Source organism: Pongo abelii, chromosome 1 (genome assembly GCF_028885655.2).
Source record: "Pongo abelii isolate AG06213 chromosome 1, NHGRI_mPonAbe1-v2.0_pri, whole genome shotgun sequence".
Taxonomy (NCBI): domain Eukaryota; kingdom Metazoa; phylum Chordata; class Mammalia; order Primates; family Hominidae; genus Pongo; species Pongo abelii.
The window spans coordinates 132,695,613-132,713,984 of record NC_071985.2 but is presented as its reverse complement, the minus strand read 5'-3'; the positions used below and the strand labels follow the sequence as shown (position 1 = coordinate 132,713,984).

Genomic DNA, 18,372 nt, shown 5'->3' with positions numbered 1-18,372 from the left:
CACCTCATACAGGAGAGCTCTCGCTGGCATCTGGCAGATGCCCCTCTGGGACGAAGCTTCCAGAGGAAGAAGCAGGCAGCAATCTTTGCTGTTCTACAGCCTCCACTGGTGATACCCAGGCAAACAGGGTCTGGAGTGGACCCCCAGCAAACTCCAGCAGACCTGCAGAAGAGGGGCCTGACTGTTAGAAGGAAAACTAACAAACAGAAAGCGATAGCATCAACATCAACAAAAAGGACGACCATGCAAAAACTCCATCCAAAGGTCACCAACAGCAAAGATCAAAGGTAGATAAATCCACAAAGATGAGGAAAAACCAGCACAAAAAGGCTGAAAATGCCAAAAACCAGAACGCCTCTTCTCCTCCAAAGGATCACAACTCCTCGCCAGCAAGGGAACAAAACTGGACAGAGAATGAGTTTGATGAACTGACACAAGTAGGCTTCAGGTAATAACAAACTCCTCCAAGCTAAAGGAGCATGTTCTAACCCAATGCAAGGAAGCTAGGAACCTTGATAAAAGGTTAGAGGAATTGCTAACTAGAATAACCAGTTTAGAGAAGAACATAAATGACCTGATGGAGCTGAAAAACACAGCATAAGAACTTCGTGAAGCATACACAAGTATCAATAGCCGAATCGATCAAGCGGAAGAAAGGATATCAGAGATTGAAGATCAACTTTATGAAATAAAGCATGAAGACAAGATTAGAGAAAAAAGAATGAGAAGGAACGAACAAAGCCTCAAGAAATATGAGACTATGTGAAAAAGACCAAAACTACGTTTGATTGGTGTACCTGAAAGTAACAGGGAGAATGGAACCAAGTTGGAAAACACACTTCAGGATACTATTCAGGAAAACTTCCCCAAACTAGCAAGATAGGCCAACATTCAAATTCAGGAAATACAGAAAACACCACAAAGATACTCCTCAAGAAGAGCAACCCCAAGACCCATAATTGTCAGATTCACCAAGGTTGAAATGAAGGAAAAAAATGTTAAGGGCAACCAGAGACAAAGGTCAGGTTACCCACAAAGGGAAGCCCATCAGACTAACAGTGGATCTCTTGGCAGAAACTCTACAAGCCAGAAGAGTGTGGGGGCCAATATTCAACACTCTTAAAGAAAAGAATTTTCAACCCAGAATTTCATATCCAGCTAAAATAAGCTTCATAAGTGAAGGAGAAATAAAATCCTTTACAGACAAGCAAATGCTGACAGATTTTGTCACCACCAGGTCTGCCTTACAAGAGCTCCTGAAGGAAGCACTAAACATGGAAAGGAACAACTGGTAGCAGCCACTGCAAAAGCAACCCAAAATGTAAAGACCATCGACAGTATGAAGAAACTGCATTAACTAACAGGCAAAATAACTAGCTATCATCATAATGACAGGATCAAATTTGCATATAACAATATTAACATCAAATGTAAATGGGCTAAATGCCTCAATTAAAAGACACGGATTGGCAAACTGGATAAAGAGTCAAGACCCATCAATGTGCTGTATTCAGGAGACCCATCTCATGTGCAAAGACACACATAGGCTCAAAATAAAGGGATGGAGGAAGATTTACTAAGCAAGAGGAAAGCAAAACAAACAAACAAAAAAAACAAAACAAAAAAACAGGGGTTGCAATCCTAGTCTCTGATAAAACAGACTTTAAACCAACAAAGATAAAAAAAAGACAAAGAAGGGCATTACATAATGGTAAAGGGATCAATGCAACAAGAATAGCTAACTATCCTAAACATATATGCACCCAATACAGGGGCACCCAGATTCATAAAGAAAGTTCTTAGAGACTTGCAAAGAGACTTAGATTCCCACACAATAATAATGGGAGACTTTAACACCCCACTGTCAACATTAGACAGAACAATGAGACAGAAAATTAACAAGCATCTTCAGGACTTGAACTCAGCTGTGGACCAAGCAGACCTAATAGACATCGACAGAACTCTCCACCCCAAATCAACAGAATATACATTCTTTTCAGCACCACATAGCACTAATTCTAAAATCGAACACACAATTGGAAATAAAACTCTCCTCAGCAAGTGCAAAAGAATGGAAACAATAACAAGCAGTCTCTCAGACCACAGTGCAATCAAATTAGAACTCAGGGTTAAGAAACTCACTCAAAACCACACAACTACATGGAAACCAAATAACTTGCTCTTGAATGACTGCTGGGTAAATAATGAAATGAAGGCAGAAATAAAGATGTTCTTTGAAACCAATGAGAACAAAGACACAACATACCAGAATCTCTGGAACACAGCTAAAGTATGTGTAGAGGGAAATTTATAGCACTAAATGCCCATAGAAGAAAGCAGGAAAGATCTAAAATCAACACCCTAACATCACAATTAAAAGAACTAGAGAAGCAAGAGCAAACACGTTCAAAAGCTAGCAGAAGACAAGAAATAAACAAGATCAGAGCAGAATTGAAGGAGATAGAGACACAAAAAAACCCTTCAAAAAAATCAATGAATCCAGGAGCTGGTTTTTTGAAAAGATTAACAAAATTGATGGACCGCTAGCTGGACTAATAAAGAAGAAAAGAGGGAAGAATCAAATAGACATAATAAAAAATGATAAAGGGGATATCACCACTGATCCCACAGAAATACAAACTACCATCAGAGAATACTATAAACACCTCTTCACATATAAACTAGAAAATCTAGAAGAAATGGATAAATTGCTGGACGCATACACCCTCCCAAGACTAAATCAGGAAAAAGTCGACTCCCTGAATAGACCAATAACAAGTTCTGAAACTGAGGTAGTAACTAATAGCCTACCAACCAAAAAAACCCAGGACCAGACAGATTAACAGCCAAATTCTATCAGAGGTACAAAGAGGAGCTGGTACCGTTCCTTCTGAAACTATTCCAAACAACAGAAAAAAAGGGAATCCTCCCTAAATCATTTTATGAGGCCAGCATCATCCTGATACCAAAACCTGGCAGAGACACACACACACAAAGAAAATTTCAGGCCAATATCCCTGATGAACATCGATGCCAAAATCCTCAATAAAATACTGGCAAACCAAATCCAGCAGCGCATTACAAAGCTTATCCATCACAATCAAGTCGGCTTCATCCCTGGGATGCAAGGCTGGTTCAACATATGCAAATCAATAAACGTAATCCATCACATGAACATAACCAATGACAAAAACCACATGATTATTTCAATTGATGCAGAAAAGGCCTTGGATAAAATTCAACACCCCTTCATGCTAAAAACACTCAATAAACTTGGTATTGATGGAACATATCTCAAAATAATAAGAGCTATTTATGATAAACCCACAGCCAATATTATACTGAATGGGCAAAAGCTGGAAGCATTCCCTTTGAAAACCGGCACAAGACAAGGATGCCCTCTCTCTCACCACTCCTATTCAACAGAGTATTGGTAGTTCTGGCCAGGGCAATCAGGCAAGAGAAAGAAATAAAGCATATTCTATAGGAAGAAAGGAAGTCAAATTATCTCTGTCTGCAGATGACATGATTGTATATTTAGAAAACCCCATCGGCTCAGCCCAAAATCTCCTTAAGCTGATAAGGAACTTCAGCAAAGTCTCAGGATACAAAATCAATGTGCAAAAATCACAAGCATTCCTATACACCAATAATAGACAAACAGAGAGCCAAATCATGAGGAAACTCCCATTCGCAATTGCTATAAAGAGAATAAAATACCTAGGAATCCAACTTAAAAGGGATGTGACAGACCTCTTCAAGGAGAATTACAAACCACTGCTCAAGGAAATACGAGGGGACACAAACAAATGGAAAAACATTTCATGCTCATGGATAGGAAGAATGAATATTGTGAAAATGGCCAAACTGCCCAAAGTAATTTATAGATTCAATGCTATTCCCATCAAGCTACCATTGACTTTCCTCACAGAATTAGAAAAAACTACTTTAAATTTCATATGGAACCAAAAAAGAGCCCACATAGCCAAGATAATCCTAAACAAAAAGAAGGAAGCTGGAGGCATCACGCTACCTGACCTCAAACTATACGACAAGGCTACAGTAACCAAAACAGCATGGTACTGGTACCAAAACAGAGAGACAGACCAATGGAACCGAACAGGGGCCTCAGAAATAACACCACACACCTACAACTCATCTGATCTTTGACAAATCTGACAAAAACAAGCAATGCGGAAAGGATTCCCTATTTAATAAATGGTGTTGGGGCAACTGGCTAGCCATATGCAGAAAACTGAAACTGGACCCCTTCCTTATACCTTATACAAAAATTAACTCAAGATGGATTAAAGACTGAAACATAAGACCTAAAACCATAAAAACCCTAGAAGAAAACCTAGGCAATACCATTCAGGACATAGGCATAGGCGAAGACTTCATGACTAAAACACCAAAAGCAATTGCAACAAAGCCAAAATTGACAAATCAGATCTAATTAAACTAAAGAGCTTCTGCCCAGCAAAAGAAACTATCATCAGAGAGAACAGGCAACCTACAGAATGGGAGAACATTTTTGCAATCTATCCATCTGACAAAGGGCTAATATCCAGAATCTACAAGGAACTTAAACAAATTTACAAGAAAAAAACAAACAACCCATCATAAAGTGGGCAAAGGATATGAACAGACACTTTTAAAAAGAAGACATTTATATGGCCAACAAACATATGAAAAAAAGCTCATGATCACTGGTCATTAGAGAAATGCAAATCAAAACTACAATGAGATACCATGCCAGTTACAATGGCAATCATTAAAAAGGCAGGAAATAACAGATTCTGGAGCGAATATGGAGAAATAGAAACGCTTTTACACTGTTGGTGGGAGTGTAAATGAGTTCAACCATTGTGGAAGACAGTGTGGCAATTCCTCAAGGATCTAGAACCAGAAATACCATTTGACCCAGCAATCCCATTACTGGGTATATACCCAAAGGATTATAAATCATGCTACTATAAAGACACATGCACATGTATGTTTATTGCAGCACTATTCACAATAGCAAAGACTTGGAACCAACCCAAATGCCCATCAATGTTAGACTGGATAAAGAAAATGTGGCACATATACACCATGGAATACTACGCAGCCATAAAAAAGAGTGAGTTCATGTCCTTTGCAGGGACATGGATGAAGCTGGAAACCAGAAAACCAAACACTGCATGTTCTCACTCATAAGTGGGAGTTGAACAATGAGAACACATGGACAGAGGGTGGGGAACAACACACACTGGAGACCTGTCGTGGGGTCGGGGGCAAGGGGAGGAATATCATTAGGAGAAATACCTAATGTAGATGATGGGTTGATGGGTGTAGCAAACCACCATGGCATGTGTATACTTATGTAACAAACCTGCACATTCTGCACGTGTATCCCAGAACTTAAAGTTAAAAAAAAAAAAAAGAAATAATAGACTTTCTAAGATAAACTCAGAAACTTAAAACCTACAAAAGGAGGGGGAAACCTTAGAAATGGTTACTCTTCATTGTGTTTAGTCCCTGAATTTGCTTAAACTCCATTTTTCAGTTATCTAATACATGTACCTTAATTGATCCAAGGGCCCCAATGGCTAATTCAGGTGGCATTATCACTGGTTTGGCATAGGTACCACCAATCTATTAAAAAAAAAAAAAAAAGGAGAGTATTAAAAGTTAAGATTTTTCAGGGAACAAATGCCAAGTGACATTTTCTATTTTTAATTAAGCATATGATCAGAAACCTTAAGTAATGGTTTATGTATTTCAACATTATTACTCACTGATCCAATGTTGGAAAGAGTAAATGTTCCTCCTGTAAGATCAGTGGTGCTGAGCTGACCCACAGAGCCCAATTTCTGGAGGCGGTTCAGTTCAGTGGCGATGTCAAATATAGAGCAGATCTGAACATTTTTCACATTAGGGACAATCAAACCCTGCTCAGTATCCATTGCTATCCCAATGTTATGAGAAGCCTAAAAAATAAAAAATTGTACAGTAGGGCTTTTAATGAATAAGCTAACAGCAAAGAAAGGATCAACCTTCACTGCCATCTAGAAACCACTACCAAAACTCATTTTTACCAGATTGGTAGTGATTTAAAAGAAATAATTTAAAAATAATTTTTAAAAGATTTTTTGGGCCAGGCACAGTGGCTCACGCCTGTAATCCCAGCACTCTGGGAGGCTAAGGTGGCTGGATTACCTGAGGTCATGAGTTCAAGACCAGCCTGGCCAACATAGTGAAACCCCATCTTTACTAAAAATACAAAAATTAGCATGGTGGCACAGGCCTGTGATCCCAGCTACTCGGGAGGCTGAGGCACGAGAATCGCTTGAACCTGGGAGGTGGAGGTTGCAGTGGGCCGAGATTGTGCCACTGCACTGCAGTCTGGGAGACAGAGTGAGACTCTGTCCAAAAAAAGATGATAATTTTTTATTGATAAGAATGTAGGCAATAGGCTATTTCCCAACATTGTTAGTGGGAATGTAACTGGTACAGGCTGAGCATCCCTAGTCCAAATATCTGAAATCTAAAATGCTCCAACATCTGAAACTTTTGGGGGCTGAAATGATGTCATGTGATGTAGCCAATTTCCTTGAAAACTGATTTATCACCCTGAGTCAAGATCCATCTCAGAATTCTGTATACTGACAAATATAGAAATGTAAAGTTTTTATTCTCAATTTATTGGATGGATTAAGCACCTCAGCATTCCTTACTATGTGATAAAATACATATATAATAAAAAGTATATTCAATATTTTGTCCTTAAACATTATGCTGCATAGTTGTTGAAATAGTTCTCATTTTGTAATATTTAATCATATCAGAGCCCATCAATAATAAAAAAAAAAAAACAGAAAAATGCAGCCATTGTTCTGGCAGGGCATAGTGGCTCATGCCTATAATCCCAATACTTTGGGAGACTGACACAGAAGGATTGCTTGAGGCCAGGAGTTCGAGACCAGCCTGGCCAACATAGCAAGACTCCATCTCTACAAAAAAATTTTTTTAATTAGCTACAAAGAAATTTTTTTTAATTATGGCACATGCCTGTAGTCTCAGCTACCTGGGAGGCTGAGGTGGGAGGATCATTTGACCCCAAGAGTTTTAGGTTACAATAAGCTATGATTATGCATGGGTGACAGAGCAAAACCCTGTGTCAAAAAAAGAAAAAAAAAAAACTTTGTGGCCGGGCACGGTGGCTCATGCCTGTAATCCCAGCACTTTGGAAGGCCGAGGCGGGAGGATCACGAGGTCAGGAGATCGAGACCATCCTGGCTAACACAGTGAAACCCCGTCTCTACTAAAAATACAAAAAGAAATTAGCCAGGCGTAGTGGCAGGCGCCTGTAGTCCCAGCTACTCAGGAGGCTGAGGCAGGAGAATGGCATGAACCCAGGAGGCAGAGCTTGCAGCGAGCCGAGATCGCACCACTGCACTCCAGCCTGGGCCACAGAGCAAGACTCTGTCTCCAAAAAAAAAAAAAAAACAACTTTGTTTCATGCACACAAATGTTAAAAATATTATATAAAATTACCTTTAGGCTATGTATATGAGGGGTAAATGAAACATAAGTGAATTTCATGTTTGGACTTGGGCCCAGTCCTCAAGATGTCTCCTTTGTATATGCAAATATTCCATAATCCAAAAAAATCTTAAATCCAAAAACGCTTCTGGTCCCAAGCATTTCAGGTAATGGATACTTAACCTGTATAGACTTTCTGGAGAACATATGACAACATGTACCAACATTTATAAAAATTTGTGTTAAGGAACTAAGTGCAGAAGTATGTAGGGATACACAGGGATGTTGAGTACACACTGTTGATAAGTTTGAGAAACTGCAAATAATCATGATGTTTATAAATAGGTCAGTGGCTAAATAAATAACAAAGCTATATTTGTTGACATATAATGATGTCTATAATATAGTAAATGAAAAAGAAGAGGCTGGGCACGGTAGCTCATGCCTGTAACCCAGCACTTTGGGAGGCTGAGGTGGGTGGATCACTTGAGCCCAGGAGTTAGAGACCAGCCTGGGCAACATGGCAAGACCCCATTTCTACAAAAAAAAAAAAAAGTACAAAAATTAGCTGGGCATGGTGGCACGTGCCTATAGTCCCAGCTACTCGGAAGGCTGAGGTGGGAGGTGGACACTGCAGTGAGGCGATGATTACACCACAGCATAGATATTCTCTATGGGGAATACTTTAGATAGGCAACAGAGTGAGACCCTGTATCAAAAAAAAAAAAAAAAAGGAAAAGAAAAAAGCAAGTTAAAGAAAATATAAATAATTCTATATCTTGTAAAAAGTATGTAAAAACGAAATCCTAGAAAGATGTATATCTCAACATAAACAGTGAGCTATCTTAGGGTCACGGAATTGAGGGTAAACATCTTTGTTTTCTTTTTTCTTTTCTTTTTTTTTTTTGACAAAGGCAGGGTTTCACTTTGTCACCTAGGCTGGAGTGCAGTGGCATGATCACAACTCACTGCAACCTCCATCTCCCAGGTATCATATGATTCTCCTGCCTCAGCCTCCCAAGCAGCTAAGACTATAGGCATGCACCACCATGCCTGGCTAATTTTTTTTTTTTTTCTGTAGAGATGGGGGCCTCCTAACTTTGTTGCCCATGCTGGTCTTGAATTCCTAGGCTCAAGCCATCCTCCTACCTCTGTCCCCCAAAGTGCTGGGATTACAGGCAGAAGCCACCACACCCGGCCAACATCATTATTTTCTTGCCTGAAATTTTTGTGATAAGTATATACTTAATCAGGAGATATTAAAATTAAAACTAATACAGCTGACTGTATTAACCATATGGGAGCTGACCTCCTAGAATATCTAAGCTCACTTTCTGGTTGTACATGTCTTTTCTTTTTTTTCTTTTTTTAATTCTGTTTTTGAAATGGAGTTTTGCTCTTGTCGCCCATGCTGGAGTGCAGTGGCACAATCTTGGCTCACTGCAACCTCCACCTCCTGGGTTCAAGCAATTCTCCCGCCTCAGCCTCCTGAGTAGTTGGGACTACAGGCGCTGGCCACCACGGCTGGCTAATTTTTGTATTTTTAGTAGAGACAGGGTTTCACCATGTTGGCCAGGCTGGTCTCAAACTCCTGACCTCACATGATCCACCCGCCTCAGCCTCCCAAAGTGCTGGGATTATAGGCGTGAGCCACCGTGCCCAGCCTCTGGTTGTACACTTCTAATGATAAGTAAACTTAAAGAAAGGCATCTCAAAAAGAGTTTTCGGTCTTAAGAAACTTTCACTCCTCACAGAACAGTTTACTCAAATTGAATTCAAACTTTTATTACTTTTCTCACTTAAATTATTCTTAATCTTAAAATTCCAGGAATTTGCCAGGTGCAGTGGTTCATGCCTGTAATCCCAGCACTTTGGGAGGCTGAGGCAGGAGGATTGCTTAGACCAGAAGTTCAAGACCAGCCTGGGCAACATAATGAGACCACGTCTCTATAAAAAATTTAAAAATTAGTTGGGCATAGTGGTGCATGCCTATAGTCCCAGCTACACAGGAGGCTGGGGCAGAAGGATTGCTTGGGCCTGAGAGGTTGAGGTTGCAGTGAGCCATGATCACAACACTGCACTCCAAACTGGTGACAGAGTGAGACTCTGCCAATAATAATAATAATAATAATATTAAAATTCCAGGAATTCAATTTTGAAAGAGCTGCTTCTTTTTGAGAGGGTAAGTAGAGTGGGTAACATAATCTGCCATACAGCTATGTATTTCCATTATTTTAAGCAGAAAACAAACAAAAAAAAGCTTAAAAATGGTTTTAAGAATCTCCATATCTAAACAGTATTATTAACACAAAAACAACAACAATGAATTAGACTTAAGTTTAATGTTTTACCCCGTACCTTTAATTCTAGTCTAAAAAAGATCACTATTTGAGGTACAATAGAAGTCTCTTTAATCTACAAGCACGTTTGCCCCATCTTCTATTAATAATAATAATATTTTCACTCTGCATAGCCAACCTTATATGTTATATTCTGGCAGTTTTCATCCACAGAAGCATTAAGGATAGGAAACTGTAGTAATCCCAAGGAAGCAGCCTGTTTAACAGAAAAAGAATGCAATTTTAGCACTTTTAACTCAGAAGGGATAGGGAATTTGAAACAATAAGAGGTATAAAAGGAGGGAGAGACAGAACTCTTATTTATGTTGAGTTTAATTTCAAGTCTACATGTACCTAGTCACATTACTGCCAATGTTACCTTCAAGCAATGTAGAACTAGGTCACCCTAATCATTAAAGAATAAAAGATAAAGTAGTCAGGTAGCTTGTAAACATCAAGGAGATTTTCAAAATAATGATACAGACCAGCCAAAGTTCCAAAGAAAATGTCTAAATTCTAGGTGATTTCCTCACTGACATGTTGATCTTAAGATTTTCATGAGAAGTAAACCTGTAGTTCAAAACTAGGAATCAAAACACAAAAAAGCAGGTAAGCTATTTCTCTGTGTGGAAAGAACATGTAATGAGGATTTCAAAGTGCACTGACCGGTAGATGCCAGTTTGTTACTTGGTGTCCTTGGCCAGCTGAAGGGCAGAGATAGCCTGAACATTTACTTTACAGCTCAAGTCTCACTGAATAGCATTTATACTTTCCCTCTCTGCTGCCTTCTCCCTTTCTTTTTCCCTTTTGTCACTTAATACCATTTCTTTCCTGTCCATATTCAGATTTCCCTAACTGTACCCAAAATGTTCTTGATAATCTGTTTTCAGGATCTAATAATCAAGTTTCATACCTTACATGTGGTGGCCATGCATTGTATTGAATTTAAAAGATAGCAAAATAAAAATGCTTAAGATCATTCTTAAAAACAATTCCCTCCCCCACTGCCCTTGTCTGGTCCCTGTTAAAGTTCTTTACATGCATTGTGTTATTCTTCTCAGTGTGCCGGGGTCTTGATGGAAAAAAAATCAAATTCTTGAACTAGAGAGTTAAGAAAAAAGTTTAAATATATAGAGACATTTCATTTTCATTAGTTTAGTTAGGACAGGTTAAGAGAGTAGACCAACTGAAGAAAAATATAATTAAAAGAACTTCTACGAGTTCCTTAATTTTTATGACTTGGAAGTTTTTCTTGTTTGTTTTTGAGACAGGGTCTTGCTTTGTCACCCAGGCTGGAGTGCAGTGGCGTGATCTCAGCTCACTGTAGCCTCAACATCCTTGGCTCGAGTGACCCTCCTGCCTCAGCCTCCCGAGTAGCTGGAACTACAGGCGTGCGCCACCATGCCCAGGTAACTTGTATTTTTTGTACAGATGGGGTTTCACCATGTTGCCCAGGCTGGTCTTGAACTCCTGAGCTCAAGCAATCTGCCTGCCTTGGCCTCCTAAAGTGTTGAGATTAGTCATGAGACACTGCGCCCAGCCAACTTGAAAGTTTTAGTAAGCATTTGATTCAATAACTGTAATTTTAATAGTCTTTATCTAAAAACCCCTAAGGTTAGTCTAAACTGTTACACATAAAAATATTTGAGTATAATCCAAATTTTGTCCAAGAAAATACAAGGTATGTGTCAATGGATTAGGTCATTTGTTCCCCTTCTACAATACTGTGTAGTATTTTTTTCGAATGTTCTGAAACTTATGTTTTATTTTAAAACAAAATAGCCAGGCATGGTGGCTCATCCCTGTAAGACCAGCCTGGGCAACACTGCAAGATACATCTCTACTAAGAATGAAAAAAAATTAGCCAGGTGTGGTGGTGCACACCTGTGGTTCCAGCTTCTCGGGAGGCTGAGGCAGAGGATCACTTGAGCCCAGGAGTTCAAGGTTGCAGTGAGCTGTGATTGTGCCACTGCACTCCAGCAGCCTGGGCAACAGAGCGAACCCTTTCTAAAAAAAATAAAAATAAAAAAATAAAAAAATAAAGAAAGGAAAAGGGAGATAAAGAATAGTTTCTGCCTCATGAGGCTCAGCGCCCAGTAAGTGAGTAAGTGAAGAGAAAACTGAGTAAGCACTCAATGCACTGAGATAAGTAACAGTGGGAAACAAGAGTATTTAATTCAAATAGTGACGGCCACAGAAGGAGTCTGTACCTGACCACAGTTTGGGATTTGCAGGTGTTTGATCGAGAAGAACGGGCACTTCAGGTGGAATTGTGTATTCCAGCAATTATGGGTAGCTTAATATGAGGGAGTGAGGTAAGAACGGAGAGGCAGGCAGCAGAGACTTATAACACATTTGTATGCCACACTAAGGAGTATGGCATACAAATTATCCTAAAGGTAATGAAAGGGAACCACTGAAAAGAATCAGAGAATGTTACAATAATTTGATTTACGGAAGACCAGTCTTGGTGCAGTGTAGAGAAAGGACTGAACATGCTGGCATTACAGACATCAGTATGTCCTTCTGAGTAAAACAGACCAGAACCTGAAAGAGCTTCTCCACCTGTTAGCTATAAGTTCTTAACAAGTTTCTCAACCTCTCTGAGCCCCAATTTCCTTAAATGGAAAATGGAGACAGTAATATTTACACGTCAGGGTTACTCTGAGAGTTAAGAGATAATGGGCCCCGCCCCGCGTCTGCCTCAGAGGGGCCCGAGCCACCCGGTGCGCCGCGTCCCCGCCGGGGCCGACAGAGCCGAGCCGAGCCGGGCCGGAGCGGCGGGCGCGGCCGGGCCGCCATGGACCACAAGGCTGCTGCAAGAGCGGCCGCCCGCCTACAACCTGGAGGCCGGCCAGGGCGACTACGCGTGCGGCCCGCACGGCCACGGCGCCATCCCCGCCGCGCCCCCGCAGCCGCCCTACTCCTACCTCGTCACAGGGACACCCACCCACCATCCCAGGGTCTACAACATCCACAGCCGGACCGTCACCCGCTATCCTACCAACTCTATCGTGGTCGTGGGAGGCTGTCCCGTCTGCAGGGTCGGGGTGCTGCAGGACTGCTTCACTTTCCTGGGCATCTTCCTGGCCATCATCCTGTTCCCCTTTGGGTTCATCTGCTGTTTTGCCTTGAGGAAGCGAAGATGCCCCAACTGTGGAGCCACCTTCGCTTAAAGGGAACACCAGGCCCGGCTTTCCTACACCCAGCTCTCTTTTTCTAATGTAAATGTTGTGTACAATAGTTTTATTTGATTAAGCTTCAGGACTGTTTTGTAAAGCGAGGTGGGACCGATGTGGCACACGCCAGCTGCAGTTTCCCGGAGCGTGGAGAGGCAGCGCTGCTGCTCCTGCCCCAGGCTCATGACAACTCAATAAAGCACTGCTTTTATTTTTTGCAGTCTTCAATTTAAGAAAGGTGAGAAATAATGTTTTCAATAAATGAGATTCATACCAAAAAAAAAAAAAAAAGAGAGATAATGTATTCAGCATGCTTACTATGGAGGCTGGCACATGGTAGCTGCTGCACGGTCACTAATGTGAGCTAGACTGTACGCTGCTCAAGGTCAGCTGATGGTCTTACTCCATTTTATACTGGTCCCAAGGCTTAGCACTAGAAATGATTCCCAGGATCCTCAATATAAGTTTGTTGAGTAAATGAAAATAAATATTAAATATATGTCAGTGATATTGCAAAATTAATATCAAGTCTCATTTTAGTTCAAATCAAGACTTGGTTGGAGTGATCCTTTTAGGATTAAAGGCTTTACTTAACTGGCAGAATTGTCTCTACCTAGCTCAAAGATAAGTGGCTAAAAATATAATATAGAAATTTCAATTTTATAATTTCCTATTGAACAAAGAAATGGCACATTTTCTAACTATCTGATGTTGCGAAAAGTATATTTTTATTCAAGGCCACAGTCAACACATTGCATGTTGGCAAAGCAAAATTTTAATGTCCTACTCGGGGCTGGGTATGGTGGCTCACACCTGGAATTCCAGCACTTTGGAAGGCCAGGGCAGGGGTGGATCACCTGAGGTCAGGAGTTCAAGACCAGCCTGACCAACATGGTGAAACCACGTCTCTACTAAAAATACAAAATTAGCCAGGCATGGTGGCAGGTGCCTGTATTCCCAGCTACTCGGGAGGCTAAAGCAAGAGAATTGTTTGAACCCGGGAGGTGGAGGTTGCAGTGAGCCGAGATCATGCCATTGCACTCCAGCCTGTGTGACAAGAGCAAAACTCTGTCTCAAAAAGACAAACAAACAAATAAATGTCCTACTCAAGCCTTGTTTGAAATGAATAAATCTCACCTTTAAGAAGAAAGGCATAAAGGAGAGTTTAATTCCACGAGCAAATGCAATGGGTTTTAATTCTTCTCGGAGCTTAACCAGTTCAGTAAGGTCAATCTCATCACAATAACCAAAATGAGGTATCTTCAGGGCTGCAGACATAGTCTTGACCATTGCTTTTTGAAAGCCTGAAAAGCATTCAATTGTTATTCATTTATTTAAATTCTCAAATCTCTTCATCCTTTTTTTTTTTTTAAAGAAACTAAAATGGAAGGTTCTCTAATGTCTTTTACTCTCTCAGTTAAACCCTTCCTCTTACTACTGTCTTCATTACATTACACTGAAAGTCACTAATTTCAAAGCTGGAACATTGACTGCATCATGACACTCAGTGGCAAATGCCACAACATAGCAGGTAACTGCTTTAAATGCTGTGTTATATAAAAAATTCAAAAGAATGCAAGCCATGTATTTCCCTAACAGCTTTCCTGCAAAGCCACTCTTCTGGAAGTTAATCATTTCAAGAGTTTATAAAAAACAAATCAGAACTAGTTATTTTGAAAGCTAACTACAAATAGTGAATGTTTAAAATATCCTGTGTGTCTTCAAACAGAGCAATTATCAGTATACAAGTTTATATTTCAAGAAACCTGCTAATGTATTACTCTTCAGAAGTTAATGGTACACATAAATTGAAAGTGTTTCCTGGAAAAGCTATGCTATTTCACCATTTAAAAATTATGGCCAGGCGCAGTGGCCTATGCCTGTAATCCCTGCACTTTGGGAGGCTGAGGAGGGTGGATCACCTGAGGTCAAGAGTTCGAGACCAGCCTGGCCAACATGATGAAACCCTGTCTCTACTAAAAATACAAAAAATTAGCTGAGCATGGTGGCGTGCACCTGTAATCCCAGATACTCAGGAGGCTGAGGCAGGAGAATCGCTTGAACCTGGGAGGCGGAGGCTACAGTGAGCCAAGATCGTGCCACTGCACTACAGTCTGGACAACAAGAACAAAATTCCATCTCAAAAAAAAATAAAATAAAATAAAATAAAAATCATATGCTGACTGAAGTTGAACTTTCCCTTCAGTAAGACTTGAAAACACCATATTATATACGTTTATCTACTGAGGTAGCTTCCCCCAAAATAAATGAACTATTGCCTTATATTATTGTTATTATTATCATTACCTTTTATGGGTTCTGTTTTGTCTTTGCCTGTTAATATCGGAGGTTTTGATACTGGTATAGGAACAGTCATGTCTTTTGGCTTTGGTGGAGGTGGCATAATTTCAACTTTGGGTGAAGGAGGCAATATAGCTCCTGTCTGCTTTTCCAAATAGTTGAGGATATCTTCTTTAAGTATTCTGCCATCTTTTCCTGAGCCAACAACTTCACTCAGCTTAATCTAAAAAATGATATATTTTAATGCCAAAAATACAACTACTTAAAAACATCATTAAAGTTTCAAAATGGAATTTGATCAACTGACGGTAAAATATATCTGTCCAATAAATTAGTAAAAGGAAATAACCTTTTCATTTTCTACTTAAGTAATCATAACTTTTGTATATACTGTTCACATATGCATGTGGTAACCATCAGGTATCTATATTATATATAATCTAGAGCTATTTATGAAAACTTACTTTTTAAAAAAATTTTTTGTAGAGACAGGGTCTCACTCTGTTGCCCTGGCTGGTCTTGAACTCCTAGCCTTAAGCTAGGAGTTCAACTCTCACCTCAGCCTCCCAAAAGTGCTGGAATTACAGGCGTGAGCCACTATGCCTAGCTAAAAACTTACATTTTTATACTCAAGTATTTTAAAATCTCTCGCATAATTCTTACTCGACCTTTTCTATTCTTGGGGACTACATAAGAAGAGGGAGAGCTGAGAATTTAAGAGAAACTAAATGCTATACCAAATTTAGACCAATGTTTCTGACATTGGCTACCAGTTAAAAACATAACAACTTAAATAATCGTAATACAAAAGCTCTCTCAAATTAGTTATTTTTCTGGTAGTTGCTTTGGAAAGATCAGTACAAAACATTTAATTCTATTTAAATACAAATAAACATAAAAGCTTGGAATGATCTCATATATAGTATGTATTAATTTCTTAGGGATAGGCCCCATTTCATTTGTATTAGTGCATCGCTAACGATGACCAAAATAATAAAGGACTTTACTAAGGCAAACACTAAGTTTGTAACAAATGGACTATGAAAATTTAAACAAATAATTTTTAGGCAGTTACAAACAACTGTAAATGCCACTGGTTCTTAATTTTAAACAAACTCAATTCATAAATATGCAAATTCAAAGAAAAAAGATGATTTCTGAAAACTAAATCCAATATTTAATTTTTAGTAATCATACAAGCACTCTACCCAAGTATTCTATACACATCTTTAGGGAGTGTCTTAGGAAAGCCAAATCATACATTTCTTCTATATATTTCTTTCTATATTATTAAGAAAAAAATTATTAAAATGCTTTATAGATTTCAAAGCAAAATGTTAAATCATTATTTCATCTGATGCCCTTAATAACCTAGTGTTCCACGTTACTGTACCTATTTTCTGTTATGCTAAATGGTCTTCATACTTAAACACATTTAAGGGTTACATAACATTTCATCAAGGATACATAACATAATTTGAACACGTATGCATCTTCTAATTTTTGGCTATATAAAATACAAGGAAGAATGATTCCTAGATTATTTTCTTGGGATAGTTCCCCAGTGGCAGGACAACTGGCTGAAAGAATATGAACATTTTAATGACTCTATTACATATTTCACAAAATATAAACTTTTTATTTTTTCCCCACAGCAACCTTACTTTTCTCAAAAAGAGACAAACAAAAAGTCTCATTGTGGGGGACAGTGGAAAGTATTCAGGTTTCAGAACCAGACAGATTTGTGTTCAAATCCCTAGTTCAGCTTACTTGGTTTTAGGTAAGTTAATCAACCTTCCTGCAGGGTCCCTGTGAGGATTACAGATAATGTGTCTATAGTGTCTGGCACATATGTGCTCAAATAATGGAGGCAATGATTGTTGAGGTTGTATATAACGTCTAAGAGCACAGGTTTTGGAGTGATATAGACTCACTTTTGAATTCTGGCTCTTGCTATGTTAGCTGTGTGACTTTAGTTACTTAAACCCTCCAAGTCTTAAAATAGCTCCTTATCTTACAGGGTTAAATGAGAATATGTAAATACCTATCCCAGTGCCAGGGAGCCACCCTGCCTGGCATTCCACCTTCCATTCAGTCAATGACTGGCAGAAGAAATACAAAAAGGCCAGCCTCCTTGCCTCAAAGCAGTAATTCTGTGGTTGTCCCTTGCACCCTCAGATCAGGCCAGAGTCTTTCTTTTTTTCCTTAGGACCATGGCAAGCTTTGGGACAGGCCAGATGCTTGATACCATAACCGTGTCTGGCCAATTTCCCTTCTCTTCCCTTTCTTATCCTGCTTCCTTCATTCCCTTTACAGGTTTTCCCTCCTTCAAATTCCTATCCCATGCTGTGCCTCTAGAGCACCTGACCTAAGACCTGGTATTTACAAGTGCTCAATAAATGGTAGCTCTTACTGTTATTAGGCTCTAAGAAAGAATAATAAAATCATACTGCTCAACTGATAGTAATAAGTTTACAACTTCTCATTTCTCCCATGTATTTTTATGCAACTATCACTTTTCAGTAGCAAATATTTTCATGTTTCCTTAATTTCATTGAGCTATTTCATCATGGGATAGTTGGCTAATTTTTCAGAGATACAAATGTACACTTCCTATACAATCTCAGACTTAAATATTAAGAGAACTTACATTGTTTTCCATTGCCAGACGGCGAACTGCAGGAGTTGCCAGTGTTTTTCGGCCCTTTATCTCTTGGTGTGTATGTTCATCATGGGACACTGCAGGAGTTTCAACAACATCTTCTTCTGAATCTGGTAACAAGGTAAAACTTAACTTCAGTTGAAATTTTTTTTTTTTTTTTTTTTACATCTTAGTGGCCTATAATATCTAAATAAACTAAAGTTTATAGTCTAAATGTATAAAAGTTGAACTTCAGAATAGAAAACACAACTATCCTAATGGTATGGGTAGAGTGGGGGTATGTGTGTGCTGGTACCTGGTACTTTTTAATTATTAGTACCTGGTGGATACGTCACTCCTGTTGAAATCATACGGCAGATACAAG

At 39.3% G+C, this 18,372-nt stretch overlaps 2 protein-coding genes across 2 annotated transcripts in view; one reads left to right on the top strand and one right to left on the bottom strand.

The window, feature by feature from the left end:
• DBT (dihydrolipoamide branched chain transacylase E2) overlaps positions 1–18,372 on the bottom strand; it is a gene marked incomplete at its 3' end in the record, with an annotated part of 53,558 nt that overhangs the window by 4,913 nt on the left and 30,273 nt on the right. The window contains 7 exon segments of the mRNA NM_001134018.1: positions 5,566–5,637; positions 5,781–5,972; positions 10,006–10,083; positions 12,871–12,996; positions 14,183–14,349; positions 15,353–15,569; positions 17,997–18,118. Coding sequence (NP_001127490.1) covers positions 5,566–5,637; positions 5,781–5,972; positions 10,006–10,083; positions 12,871–12,996; positions 14,183–14,349; positions 15,353–15,569; positions 17,997–18,118 — 974 coding nt within the window.
• On the top strand, positions 12,548–13,336 carry LOC134760745 (membrane protein BRI3-like). Its single transcript, XM_063720387.1, has one exon. The coding sequence runs from the start codon at positions 12,548–12,550 to the stop codon at positions 13,040–13,042; it is 495 nt and encodes a 164-aa protein (XP_063576457.1). The 3' UTR covers positions 13,043–13,336.